Raw genomic sequence first — 15,502 nt, forward strand, 5'->3', positions numbered from 1 at the left:
GATAGTCAACTGGTTGGAGAGTTCTGCAAATAGAAAGAAGACCAATATCCTGAAGCAATGGATTGAAGGAGAATACTGTGGTAGGAAAGCTATGGAAAAGAGCCAAGATTTGGAAGGCCATTAGAGAGCTTTAACTAGGGTTATGACATTATATTTTTGCAGAATTATTTTGGATGCAATTTTAGTTTTCCTCTGATATCCATTTTTATAGCTTCAGCTATCACCTTTATGTAGGTTATTCTCAAAATACATTAACCAACTGCTTTATACACTTAGAAATGCTGTGGATCCATTCTCCCTACTGCTGAAAAATGTTTTAAAAATGCAAATCTGATCTTAACTTGACCCTATGCAAAGACTTTCCATTACTTTCTTTTTCCCTTAAGAAAAATTTTCTGTGTTTAGACTAGTGTTTGAGAATTCGATTCTTCTTGTTGATTTCCCACACTTTCAAACATCCCCTCCCACATCCTTGGATTATACACTCCCAAACCACCTAAGCATCTTCAGTTCACGTCTCTATGCCTTTGTGGTCATAGTACCTTCTGCTTAGATTACTTCCAAATTTGTTCTCCTTTATCTGTCCTTTCATCTCAGTAACTTTGACTTAATCTGTCAAGACCCACTTTATATGTCAATTCCACTAAGGAAGCATTCTTTGTCCTACTTAGTATGTATAAACATCCTCTTATATGAACTTCTCACGCCCTCAGTTTTCCTCTTATTACTACAATTATCAAGTTATATTTTCATATCTGTTAACTTTTCTATCTCTGAGCTCCTTAAGCAGGAACAATGCCACTTTCTATATCCTCAAGACCTTTTAAATTGTACTTAGCACATACAAAGTGACCTCTAAATATTTACCGTTTAATTGAAGTTCTATGCCATTATTTTCATTGTCTACTGGTACGTCCACTGCAGTAGAAATCTTCAAAACACTTGTCTACACTCATTATCTCCAACCCGTCTCCCATTCTCTCTTAAATTCACCTCCTCCAGCTTTTGCCTCCACCATTTTACTGCAAGTGTTTGTTGAGGACATTAATGACTTCATGCTGCCAAACTCAACAGTCAGTTGTCAACCTGTCTTAGCTGACTAATCAGAAACATCTAGTACAGTTGATCACTCCCTCTTCCTTGAAACACTCTTATTAGGAGAATTTATTCTCTTGATTTTCTCCTAGTATGTATCCCCGAAAATAAGACCTCACCAGACCATCAGTTCTAATGCGTCTTTTGGAGCAAAAATTAATATAAGACTCGGTGTTATATAATATTCTATTAATTATATTATACTATATTATGTAAGACCCGGTCTTATATTAAAATAAGACCTGGTATTATATTTTATATTATATCATATTATACCCAGTCTTTTATTAAAATAAGACTGGGTCTTATATTACTTTTTTCTCCAAAAGACGTATTAAAGCTGTTGGTCTGGCTAGGTCTTATTTTCAGGGAAACACAGTAGTTGATGCTTCTTTCAGTCTGCTTTGCAGGTTCCTTCTCTTCTCCCAAACCCTTAAAGTTGGAGTTCCTTTAGCTCAATATTTAGTCCTCTTGCTTTCTTTTTATATAATCACTGCCTTCATGATCTCACTGATTGAAATACCACCTATTTGCCTATGATTCATAAATGTTATCTTCAGCACAGACCACTCCACTGAACTCTTTTCAAGCTCACTTCTTAATATCTTCATTTTATTGTTTAATAGACATCTCAAACTTTCCATGTCCATAATTGAATTCCTAATCTTCACCCACAAACTAGTTGTGATTTTTCTCCTTCTAATCAGTTTATCTGGATAATGTTAGACATATCAGTGGATTCAATGAGCTTAATTAAATTTATGATGCCTTAACCTTTATGTCAAGAAGAGATATTTGAGTAAGGCTATTGGGGTTAAGAATATGCAACCCCAAAATGTCACTTTTCCATATTGATTATTTTGAGCTGAAGTGAATTGAGAAACAGCAGATGAGGAAGGCTCTCTGTTTTCCCCATTTCAACCTAAAAACAGATCATAAAATTTCCCATGTACCAGGAAGAGAAGAACATTCTTATTACCAGAGACTGGTAGTCAGTGTCAAAATGAATCTGTACAAACACACTAAAATAATCTTTATCTTTCATTACTTTCCCCTATATATTTTCTAGTCACTTTCCCAAAACTTACTGCTACTAGAAGCTTAAATCCTTTTCCCTTATCTTGTCACTTCACAAATTTATCATTTTTTTGTTTTACAATGTATATAAGCTCTGAGTCTTAACTGCTTCTGTAGGTCTTCATTTTTCCTGTGTAGATACCTATGTGCACATAAAAATGTTAAATAAAAATTTTGTGCTTTTCTCCTATTGATCTTTCTTATGTTAGTTTAATTCTCGGCCCAGTCACAGAACCAAAGAATGGATGATTTTCCCTCCCCAAAAGGCTTATCTACACCTTTCTAATTGGTGCCATTCAAGTACTTGGCATTCAAAATAGGCAACTTTGAATTTGTGTTCCACACACTCTCCCTCAACACGTACTTATTATACCCTCTACCTTTTAACAAACAGAAATTTGTTGCTCTTTCTTTATTCCCATTTTAAGTGAGTGTCACCTCATTGCCTACTTCCAAATTCTGTTCACTACACTTTTTTTTTTCTCACCAACTGACTTTAATTAATCAACAAATCCTTTTAAATATCATGGGACTCTCTTCTTTTCTCCATCCCTATAGCCAGAATGCATGGATTTGAACCCTGGTTATGCCTTGTTAGCTAATTACCTTTAGCAAGTTACTTCTCTGAGTCTAAATTTTCTCACTGCAAGACAAGGATAATAATCATTTTACCTCTTTGGGTTATTGTCAGAATTAAAGGAGTTGATGCATATGAAGCATTCAGATGAGAGTCTGGAACACACTCAATAAATATTAACCATTAAAATTTATATTACTCCCCTAGTTTACAATTTTCAGTGACTTCTTGGTATCTTTAGGAAAAACTGCAAGTATCTTAATATAGTTTGCAAGCCTCATTGAAAACCAGCCTTTACTCACTCACTAACGTGGCTGTTGAACTCTTTGCTCTTTTTACTCTGCAGTAAGGAGTATTTGTCAGTTCCTGTGAGGTCCTTCCTCCTATTCTCTTTTTATCTTTGTACCTATAAGCACATGCTCTACCCCTTGGTTGTTTGATCAACGTTTCATTTAAGCTTGGGTTTCTACTTCACCGAGACTTTCCAATACAAAGCTTAAACTCTATGTTTCCACTATTATAGTGAAATTGTTATGTTTTAGTTTCTTGTATAATTTTTTAGCCTCACTATATTGTCATCACTTTGAGGGAAGGGAGAACATCAGTCTTTCTTTCAGCATCACAATTGAAGGTACATAGATAATATTTGTTGAATGAATGTTGAGTTAGCAAGAAGTTTGAGTCAAGTTTGTAGCTTCACTTAATTCCTGTAACACAATACAGAGTTATTTGGCAGCGTTCTATCATTTAACTTTCAATGAGATTTTAAAAATAATATAGTCAATTACCGTTTTTAAAAACAATACATTTTTAAAAAACAAGGGATTTCTTGAAGAGACAGAGTCTTTTCTATGTAATTTTAATTTCATCTTGTTCTACTGTTAAAGGTTCTTCTTACTATATTAAGGTCAGTTGTGTTATACAAGCTGATCTTAATTAAGACTTGAAAATGCCAACACTTTTCTATAATATAAAAGGGAGTTCAGAGATTAGTAGTTTTTATATTCTTAATAATACTAAATGACAATGATTATGAAAATAACCTCAGGTTTATTGATCAGATGTGTAAATATCAGTCACTCAACTTGACTTCTAATAAAAATCCTGCAAGTTCAAAACTGTTTTGAAGATTCTTCTAACATTTGACCTTTAAAATTTTGACTTGAATCAATATCTAAGCATAGATTGGAGTACAATGTGTAATGATTTAAAACTTATGCTTTATTTTAATTTTCTCGTATTCTCAATTGATAAACTTCCTATCATGAAGTCAAACATGAAGAATTAAAGAACAGTTGTTTTTATTTTTTCTAATTATAGATAAATGTAAATTATATAAGCAGGAGATGGGAGCAGGAGCAGAGAAGACCTGCAGATTGTTTTTTTTTTTGGTTGGTTTGTTTGTTTTTCTATATATACCTGGAGATTTATATATGGAAAGTATTTAATACACAAGAAAAATATTTAAACAGAACTGATATATAAATAGCAATATTAAAACAGCAATATTTTGTCTAATGCTTGCAACATATATTGATAAATATTGCATACAGGAGAACACATCAAAAAACAAAGATATAGAAGCAAAGAGTAAAATAAAATTTCACATTACTATGCAGTTTTTCAAAAGGATGTCAGCAATTTATTAAATTCATCTACTAATAGGAAATAATTGCTCTTAACTTTCTAAGGGCTGCCAAATGATAATTTGCATATGTATACATTTTTATTTTAGCACAAAAGGACTTTTAAAAAAATAATGAATGAACTTATATAGAATTTATTCCCCATTTTGCTATTTTTCTTGTATTTATAAATTTACTCTCCATTCATCCTTTAATATATTTTCTGAGGCAATTTTCTTAAGAAAGGGATCTAAACATATAATGCCTTGGGTTAAAAATCTCTAATAACTGTACATTTTCTACACAATAAAACCCAAACTTATATCATACTGAAGATTTTGTGAAATTTGACTTCTACCTACCATTTTCCCCATTATACTCATCTTTTAACACTTTCTTTCCATTCTTTATACATTCTTCTCATCCCCAAATGCATCACATTTTCTGCCTTAGTATTTTTTTTTTTAAATTATCAACATGCTTGTTATGTATTTCAGCCTCAAATTTCCCCTTCATAATCAAGGCAAATTTATTCATCTTTTAGTTTCTAACTCAAAAGTCAAATACCTTCTGGGATCTTTTCTTGATCCTCCTTAGCAAGAATTCATTACTTTTTGTCCCATATGCTGAATTTCAAGCTCTGTGTTATGCTTACCTTCTGCCTTGGATCGTAGGCAAATTGAGGGCAGATGCCGTCTTTCCCTTTTCTTACCTCATCCAACAGTGAGTTCCCTAGGTCTTTGCACACCACACATATTATACACATTTAATAAAACCTCATTTAATTACATTGAAAGTGAATTGTGCTACACTTACAAACATTTTGGAAAGCTTGTTATGGAATGTAGTTATCTGTAGTGGTTTGCATTCACTACAATAACGTGTGGTTCTGTTTTCCTCCTTTGCAAACTGTGATTTTCTTCTTAATTCACTCTTACTCAGCCTTCCTTCCTTTCAAACCATGTTGATATGTAAGCTCTTTGATCTCTCAGAAGACTTCTCGGGAGACATGGCAAAAAGTTATAGAACTAGAAGACGATGCTTTCAATTTCCCTATTGTGTATAAGGTCATTAATGATTTGATAGTAAAAGTATGTTATCTTTGTTTAATGGTCTTTTATTGAGGACCCAAAAATGTCTCAAGGCACTAAAATTTACCCGGGAAAAACAGAAATGAACAAGATATCTTCCATGAGAACATTATGGTCTAATGAGAAAGGTAGACCTTGAGTGAGAAATCTAAAATAGTCATTTGGGTAAATAAATATATGAGATACTTTAGATAATTATATAGGATACAGAGAAAACAAACCAGGTAATGGATTTAAGGGGAAAGGGATGGTGGATGGATTTTCATTAGATATGCTGATGATGGAAGAACTCTGAGCAGATGATACATTAGCTAAAACCTGGATGAGCTCATGATTGAAAAGCTTGTCTTCAAAAAAATGCAATAGTGGTCAAGTTATGTATCTTTTCATGAGGCATTCATTTCATTTTGATCTTTATTCTGGTGCTTTTGTTTTCCTTTTTTTAAAAAACTTTTTTTTATTAGTTTCAGATGCTCAAAACAATATAATAGTTAGACATTTATCATTTATATCCCTCACACAGTGACAACCCCCCTCCCCCCATCCACTACCCCTCGACATGGCATACAGCCATTACATTTCCACTGTCTCCATTCCTAATGCTATATTCCACTTCTTGTAACTATATATATATATATATATATATAGTTGTAGTTGACATTCATTATTGTTCACCTTCAGCTTCAGGTGTACAGTGCAAGTGAAGGAAGAGTGGTAGCTAAATTCCTCAGGTGATTTTGCTTTACCTAGTTTGAGATTTATTGCTCTCTTGAGTTATAAGCGCTACTGACATGTTTCTCACCCTTGATCTTTTTGTGTATTCTTGTTAAGGAATTTTAGGCTATTTCATAAAAACATCCTCTTGGAATAATGACAAAAGTTGTTATTGGAAGGGTATATGGCTAAATAAATAAGTTTTTATTTGTGGAAATAAAAATCTCCCCCTAATTTTTCATAGTCGTTATAACAAATAATTGAATCCTCCCTTTTGAAATATATAAAGTGTGATTACACAGTTTGTAACATCTTTTAACAAACATACCAAAATTATATGTTATGAGTAAAACTAGTCAAATTAATTTGATTAAGATCTGAATGATATAAGAGGCCTAATAATGTCCCATGATACCACTATGTGTCCAGAAGGATATGACAAGTCCATGATCCTGGTATGAATCTAAGTGACTTTTGACACTTTCTATTTTACATTTGATATTTAGAAACAGTCAGAATCACTTTAAAGTCTAGTCCATAAACTGTATAATGAGAAAAGTATTATGTAATAGTAGGATGCCCTTATCTAGTCTCAATTTGAAACATGAGACTCATTTTCTTATGTAGTTAACACTTAGTTGACTGGTTTGAAGCCAGATTTGTCCGAAGGCACACTGAAATTTAGTAGCTGAACTAGAATGCAAATTTCCAGTGCTCATATCCTGTTTAATTTCTAGTGCAAAAGATAATGAAATTAGTAAACATTTAGTGTCTGGCAAGGACTTTGTTGATTAAATTTACTTCTCAAAATGTTAGATTATTTCAATCTGTACATGTCAACACCATTAGGTGATTTTTTTTTTCCTCCTTGGATCAATGCATTGTGGTAAGAATATAAGTTTCTTTAAGATAAATTCAGGACCAATCTTAGTTGTGTTGTTTTTTTTTTCCAACTTCAAAGTATGGGTTATAAGTCAGAAAAATGTTTAGAGCAGAAAAGAGAAACCTGTGACAGCTGTTTGATATTAAAGTGATGACCCAGTCCCTCACATTAATCAAATTCATTGTACATTTCCCATTCAGCTGTTCAACATGCTTCTCAGTATAGTTAAGCTCATTTCTTTGTAACCAAATAAAATGAAAATTAATCTGTTTTTAAAGAGATGATGTTGACCCAATGAAAATAATGCAAATAAGTAGTTAAAAAAAATTTATACTCAGTTATCATAATTTGTGGGTAAAATATAAAATGCATAAATATAATAAGGAAAACAAAATGTAGGTATCCTTTTATCATTGTAGTATCGTGACTATTTAATAGGCCTTCATTAAACTTCATTAAAATAGGCCTTCATAAAATAGGTAATAGCAACATGTCAGCAACCTTTGGAAAGTTTAAACAAATTGTATTAATTATAAAGCTATTATAAAGATTGACTTAATCATTCTGTCTCACTAGCAGAAAATGAGTCAGTTTGTTCAAGCCTCTTGACCACACATTATGAACTATTTAATATATATGTTCCTTTACTCTCCCATTCCTCACAGCTTCATGTAGTGCAGTAAATTGTATATCAAGTCTACTTATGATGATTGCATTGCAGAGGAGTTATTCCTTCCAGACCTCACTTCAGTGTGAATATTTTGCAATTATCTGGTATGCCTTGTGCTTCATTGAGTAAAGACCTCACTTCTCCCACCCTGGACTTAGATATCAAATGAAAGTAAAGATAAGATTACAGCGTAAGCACTTATTATAAGCCAGACAGCCTTATAAAATGTTATTTTATCATCTCCAACTTACAAGTTAAGTAACTTGCCCAACATCACACAGCTAGTAAGTGTCAGAGTCCAGGTACAATCTTAGCATTCTGACTTTAGCACTACAGAATGTGTCTCCAAAGCTCTGACATTTCCGCACAATTATATACTTAACATATCATAACAAGTATTTTTATAAGAAGAATAAATGCATGCTAGATTTGTGTCTTTACCCACTCAGGTTTTAGGGTCATATTTTCAATCTGTTGTTTATATGATAAACTTGGAAATTTGGTGAGCTTTCATAGAAAGCTTCTATAAAGACTGTCTTTTTGGGGGAGAAGGTTCAATTGTTGAAAATACACTCAAAATTTATATCTATGAGGAATATGGCACTTTATCAATTTCATTTGCGAAACTAGGATAAATTAATAAGGTTACCTTTGACTCGTTTGCTATCAGTTCAAAGACAAGGTATTTAGCTGAAGAAATATCTTGGAAAAAGTTTCTTTTTAGAACATTCTTGGAGTTGATTATAGTTGTTTTCTTTTTCTTTTTTTTCTTCTTTTGCATTTTGTTAATTTAAAATTTTAAAGTAATAAAGGCCAGAACAAAAATACTGTGTTATCCTCAAAAAAGTATTCCCTGAGATGAGGTTTAAATTAATCAATGTAAGATTATTGACTAATGCTAAAATGGCTGCTCCTTAAAGAACAGACATAATTCTTGTTGCACATGGGATTTTCAGAGCATTTCTTATGAATTCAGAGGATCATCTAATCCCAGAAAGAATATTTCTTTCACTCAAGAGGTAGGTATTCTCTATTTGGCTTTAGAAAATAGCTAAACTCTTTGTTTGTTTGTTTTCCTATCTGGCACCACCTTTTTGGCATATCCTGTTGGCATTACCCCTATGGAGAAATTCCTGGAAAGCAGATTATTGTGATCCTGAGGTGCTTTTGTCTGGCTTCTAGGTCATGTTTTAAACTCAGAACAAATGCAGAGCTAAGCACTCTATGTGAAAATGCCCAGTCAGGAGAGACTTTTTTTTTTCTTCCGTTTTTTTAAGTGTTGCTAAGTACCCAAGTTGCAAGTAGGACTATTTTACATACAAGTCCAGTGAAGTTGGTTTTGGGCCAGAACTTGGAATAGTTGGGAAAAATATCAAGAAAAACAACTTTTATCAAAAGGCAAATTAGTTTTTGAAGCTGGTGTTAATGACAGCCAAGGTGTTTCATTATGAAGCTGAATTTTTAACAGTTGTTACTTGGTTACTATGAAAACACCAGTCAGAAGAAAATACTGCACTGTAGTAGATATTCATCCAGTCTCTCCCAATCCCTCTATCAACCTGTCAATAATGGGAGTCCTGTTTTAAAACACCCATGTGCTGCCTAGAAAGTGCTCTTGTTGGCTGTTCATTCAACTTTGTTTCTGGAGAGAATGGATATTTCATAATCAAAGGGTTCAGGGATGATCACTTTCAAACTGCAGATGTTATATTTTTCTATTTTGCAATTCTCGATGTTTGAATGAAACCTTACGAAGACCTTATTGGGAGAACGGCTTTTCCTTTGTAACCTAGAGCATAAGCTAACCACAGGAAATATATAAATTGTACCACAGAGATGATTCTTTTGGATGAAGCAATGTGAAATGTGGTGCTTTATCTCTACGTGTGAATGTACCTACTGCTGATATATTTTTAAGGAAAAACACCTGAGGGCCATAAGTAGCAAGTTCCAACTGTTTATTTCCCTCTCCAACAGTAAACAGCATGAAGGTTTCTCTCCACACATAACATATCCAAAGCCACTGGGAGTATGTATGTTTTGATATTTTCCACAATCTGACATTTTACTAGCTGGGTAAGAAAAAAGTTGGTTTGCTCAGTGAGTCCTCAATGTATAGGCAACACATTCTTATATTGTCCTGTCTATAATCATCCTTTTAATCTCTGTTGTGTTCAGCATGTAGTTTTATGGTGATGTATAGGAAAAACATATATTTTTTGTGGGTGATGTGATACAAATGTTGGTTTAAATTACTTGCCAACAGTCCTCTAGTCAAATAATTTAAAGCTGTGATTATAGTTTTATTGAAGGCTTTGCTATTGATTCTAAGAAGGAAGCATGGCTCTATTTGTTGTCCTTCAAAACAAAAGCAGGTTTTCCTCTTGCCTTGCAAAGTCTCAGCTAGGGTTTTACAGAACAAAATAATGAATGCTTCCGCTGCGGCATGTCACAGGGGAGGCTGGGACAATACTGAACTCATGCACACCGCTGATCCTTGCTTGCTGGGCAACATGTACACCTGGATTTCTGACAGCTCTGTGGGTTCACTGGAGACTTCTGTCATTCTGTTCATCCTCTCGTAGGCAATGGTCGAGACAGTTAACAACCTCCTTCAGCCACAAGCCTTGAATGCATGGAGAGACCTGACTACAAGTGATCAACTCCGTGCAGCCACCATGTTGCTGGACACTGTAGAGGAGAGTGCTTTTGTGCTGGCGGATAACCTTTTGAAGACTGACATTGTCAGGGAGAACACAGACAATATTCGTAAGTGGCCTTTGTTATACAGAAGGGGCAGAGACCCTGTACAGCAGAAGAGGGAAAAGAAAAAAGTATCTATGGTGGCCTATACATTATGAGTGATATTTTATTGCTCTGAAGTTATTATTTTTCTATAATTAGGAGGATATCACTTGTCATTGGCTTAAAAAGGTCCTTACAATCATGTATGTTATCCTCCTTAGGACATTCCAATATCGGATATATTAGCCTGAGATCATTTATAGTGAGTTCCATTTATATATATATATATATATATATATATATATATATATATATATATATATATATATATATATATATATATATAAATACGCGCGCGCGCACGTGCGCAGAGGGTGCCAAAAACATGTATACACGTTTTAAGAAAGGAAAAAACTGTATTAAAATTGCGCTCATGGTTACCACTTTGAATACCTTTTTAATTGCAGAAGTCAAACATGACTTGTACTCATCTTTTGTTATCAGTATATATTGAGTATTACAATTTTAATATAGTTTTTTTCTTTCGTAAAATGCGTATACATTTTTTTGGCACCCTGTGTGTGTGTGTGTGTGTGTGTGTGTGTATTTATATGTATGTATTATACTATTATACTGTTTAAAATTTTATACTCCTAATACAGGGTCACTTCAGTTATAAGAATGTCTCTGAATTATGTACTATAAAGAAATGAGTCATTTAAGTGAAGGCGATAAAACAATTTTTTGATAATCGTGTATTGGCCTTTAAAGAGCATAAATCTATTTTTATTGTTCATAACAATGTAGCTGACAGTTTTATTTCAGAAGATTTGATAAAGTTATTTCAAATTTATTACATTTGAAGATAGATCGATATTGATATAATAGGGCAGCTCAAGATTACAAAAGGATTTTTTTAACTTAATTCATAAAATAAAGGTAATATTTTGAAAATAAACTTAAAATCAACAGCAAAATGTAAGGATTTGAGCTTGAGTTTTTAATTTTCGGCTTTATAACCCGTACATTTGTATTCTTATTTACTTGATTTTAATAGCTTTTATTTGCTTTATTAAAAAAAAAAAAGATACTAACATAATATTTTCTAAACAAAGGGTTGAACCACAATAAAACAGGACAAATAGAGCATTAATTCTAGTGTTTTGATTTCAGAATTATTTCAGTGATGTAGGAAATTATTTTAGCTTTGGAATGTTTCTCAGCAAGCACTGATATCTCTTTGCCATTAACAGAATTGGAAGTTGCAAGGCTGAGCACAGAAGGAAACTTGGAAGACTTAAAATTTCCAGAAACCATGAGTCATGGAAGCACCATTCAGCTTTCTGCAAATACTTTAAAACAAAATGGCCGAAATGGTAGGTAGGCATATAGGTATTTATTAAGATTGATAGAATTAAACTTGTCATTAGTGTGTTGCTTCTTGGCTTGGAATTTGAAATGTGCTATCCAAAATCTGCTATCCAAATCATTTGTTGTCTGTCTCCCCTCGCTCCACTATTCTCATTCTCCTGCTCTTCCTTCTCTCCCACACCAACAGTATTGCAATGATATGTGTTCTATAAAATTCCCAGATTTGGAAATTGTTCTGTTACTTTTCAGTTGCAGTGAAATATCAGAAACGTGAATATGAGAGAAATCAATGAACAACAAAATCCAGATGATCTGACTTTCTTCCTTGAAAGAAGTAACACTCAATGAGTTGACTGATTTATTTTAAAAATTTTTAATGAAAATTTTACTTGTAATTTTAAAATGATGTGTTTTTATTTTTCTTACTCACTTCTTTTTGGTTGTATTTCTTTGTTTTCCCTTTGCAAAGCATACAGAAAATTTAATATGAGGAAATGCTTTTGGGTCATGGAACTGGTAAATACCGATCAGTCTGGTAGTGGGTTAAATTCACTGGATATAATTAAAATTAAATAATAATTTATCTCAGAGAAAGTATGTCTCAAGCCTCTCTAATATTAATTTTTTCGAAACATTTTTTGCCAAGGAAGTGAGATCCTTTAACCTGTTAGTGATGGGAAGTTGAACCAAAGTCATAACACCCAACTCCAAGCTGATGTTTCATATTATAGGGTGACAGTAATATAAAAAAAAGAAGAACCTGTTAAGTAATATCAAGAAAAACAAACTATATTTGTTGTCAGCAGAACAAAATTCTTTATAAGTCTTGGAAATCTTATATGGCTAGAGTTATAAATCATTATTATGTTGCTAATTTGACAATGTGAATTTTGAGGCAACAGTAAGATTTTCTATAGAGCAAAATCAGATTCCTGTATTAGTTTCCTAACTGGTTATCCTCCTTCCACATTTGTCCCCAAAGAGCATATCCTATTGTCAAAAGTACATTCTGTGTCATATGTCTTGCCAGTTTGCTTCAAGTTACACTTAGAATGAAATCAAATCACTTAGTTAGGCCTACCACATGCTACCTGGTCTCCTTCCTTTCTGCCTCATGTACCTACTGAACATCTGTCCTTAGCATGTTCTCTGGGATCCAGACAGTCTAGTCTCGATTTTCTTTGTTATTTAGATATAATTCACATATAACATTATACGAGTTTCAAGTGTACAACATAATATTCAATATTTGTATATATTGCAAAATGAACAGCACAATAAGTCTAGTTAACATTCACCACTATTACATTTTTTTTCTTGTGATGAGCACCTTTAAGATTGACTCTATTTGAAACTTGCAAGGTATGCAATAGAGTATTATTAACTATAGTCACCATGTTGTATGTTACATCCGCACATTTCATTTATTTTATAACTGAAAATTGTGCCTGTTGAACCCCTTCACCCATTTCTCCTACTCCTCCCCCCCTGCCTCTGGCAGCCACCAGTTTGTTCTTTGTATCTATGAGGTTATTGTGTGTGTTTTTATAAGATTCCACATATAAGTGTGATCATGCAGTATTTGTCTTTTAGTGTCTGACTTATTTCACTTAGCATAATGCCCTCATGCTTCATCCATGTTGTCACTAATAGAAAGATGTCCTTCTTTTATACAGTTGAATAATATTTCAGTCTGTGTGTGTGTGTGTGTGTGTGTGTGTGTGTGTGTGTGACATCCATGAACACTTACATTGTTTCCAAGTCTTGGCTCTTGTAAGCAATGCTGCAATGAACATGGGAGAACAGTGTATAGATCTTTTAGAGTTATTGCTTTCGTATTTTGGGGGCAAATACCCAAAAGTGGAATTGCTGGATCACATGGTAGTTCTATTTTTGATTTTTTAAAGTACCTCCATTCTGTTTTCCATAGTAGCTGCCACCAATTTACATTCCCAACAGTGCCCAAGGGTTCCCTAGTCTAGTGCTGATTCTATTCCTTGATTTTGTTCCCGCATCTGATTTTTGCATTTACTTGTTTTTCTTTCTGAAATGCAATTTTTACATTTTCTTATATAGAAGCTTCTTATTCACTACTCAGTATAAAGCTTACCACTTTAGGAAGGCTTTCCTTATCTCCCTGAAGGTAGACCTCTCTTTACCATTAATCATTTTATGCCAATGCTTCTTCGTAGTATTTATTCATTTACCACTATACAAAATTGTACCATATATACCATTATACCATATATACCATATACCATTATACAAAATTATACCATATATATATTACGTTGCCTGCTTATTGTCTACTCAATAAACTCCATGAGAGCAGGGACCTTTTCTGATTTATTCATTGGTTTAACTCTAGTGCCTGATACATGAATGCACTCACTAAGGATTTATCAAATAAATGTATAAACTTTCTGATGCAAAGCTAATGAAGATTGAAATATGTCTATCATAGTCATACTGTGTTCTGTGTCCATTTATTTTATTTACTAAATTAATGGTGTGCGTGCGCGTGCATGCGCGCATGTGTGTGTGTTTGAAGTCACATTGAAGCATTAATTTTGGAGTCGAGAATTGGTAACAATTGTATGTGAGAAAATACACTGGTAAACAATATGGTATGGCAGCATGGTACTATCCCACAAGTGGAAATTGGTGCGAATTATCTGCCAGTCATAAATCAATTAAAAATTGTTACTATCAACAAGAAAAATACATGGATGTTCTTAAGTTTAGCCTCTGAAAGTCAGTATTTGCATATTAAATCTAGAGAGAAAGGGCTGAAATGAAATGCTACACTGTAACAGTAAAGAAGTATTTAGTGAATTACTAGTTTTTCTTCACTACTGTGTTCACTACTATGTTTTCTTGTACTGTGTTCAGATGTGAATCGGAAATTTGAGAATGCCCCTTTCCTTCATGTAGCTCCTCATAATCTCTTTGCTGGATTACTGCAAGGATAACAGATATCTCATAGAATCATTGAGAAGGCTGGAGAATCAGGCCTCCAAAAACATGCAAGAGCAAGGAGGCTGACAGCTGCCGGTACCATCCCACAGAATCATTGCTGTGAGATGTCACTGCTGCTAAAAGTGAAGCACAAGTGAGGGCTGCTCCTGCTGTACCTCCTGCTTCCTTGTGTCACTAGCTCCTCATATGAAGTTTCAGGTTCCTGCATCTGATTAGATGCATCTTGCTGAAGTGCCCAGAGCAATCTCTTTGCAGGGCAAGCTGGGAAAGCAAGTGGATGTACATTTTGTAACTTTAAATCCCTATGAGTAGAGAATTTTGCAAACATGGAGCACAGTTTAGATGCTGGGCAGCCCCCTCCACCTCAAACAATACATTAACATTTCCCTGTCTTTATTGCCACTTAACTCTCTGATTCAGAGACAAAGACTGACTTCCTCGTTTCAGTAACCACATAGTCAGGGCAGTACCTATCACTGGACTGATATGAATTCATAATGGGAGTAAGACATAGGGCTTCATTTTTTTTAAGAAAGGAAATGATTTTTTACAATCATGTTAAAAGATGGTTAATTTTACAGAGGATTCCATGTAAGAAATTGTCATAAGGGGAAAAAATAAGGTGGAAGGACATATGGAGGTAGTGACCTTAAAAGAACATACATAATAATTGAG

At 33.6% G+C, this 15,502-nt stretch overlaps 1 protein-coding gene across 14 annotated transcripts in view; it reads left to right on the forward strand.

The window, feature by feature from the left end:
- The window catches only part of ADGRL3 (adhesion G protein-coupled receptor L3), a 747,432-nt gene that overhangs the window by 609,161 nt on the left and 122,769 nt on the right, over positions 1-15,502 (forward strand). For all 14 annotated transcript variants that reach the window (XM_033106169.1, XM_033106171.1, XM_033106175.1 and 11 more), the window contains 2 exons: positions 10,318-10,501; positions 11,731-11,853. In XM_033106169.1, the coding sequence (XP_032962060.1) occupies positions 10,318-10,501; positions 11,731-11,853 (307 nt within the window). The remainder of the gene's footprint in view (positions 1-10,317; positions 10,502-11,730; positions 11,854-15,502) is intronic.

Source organism: Rhinolophus ferrumequinum, chromosome 5, assembly GCF_004115265.2.
Source record: "Rhinolophus ferrumequinum isolate MPI-CBG mRhiFer1 chromosome 5, mRhiFer1_v1.p, whole genome shotgun sequence".
In the NCBI taxonomy this organism is placed as follows: domain Eukaryota; kingdom Metazoa; phylum Chordata; class Mammalia; order Chiroptera; family Rhinolophidae; genus Rhinolophus; species Rhinolophus ferrumequinum.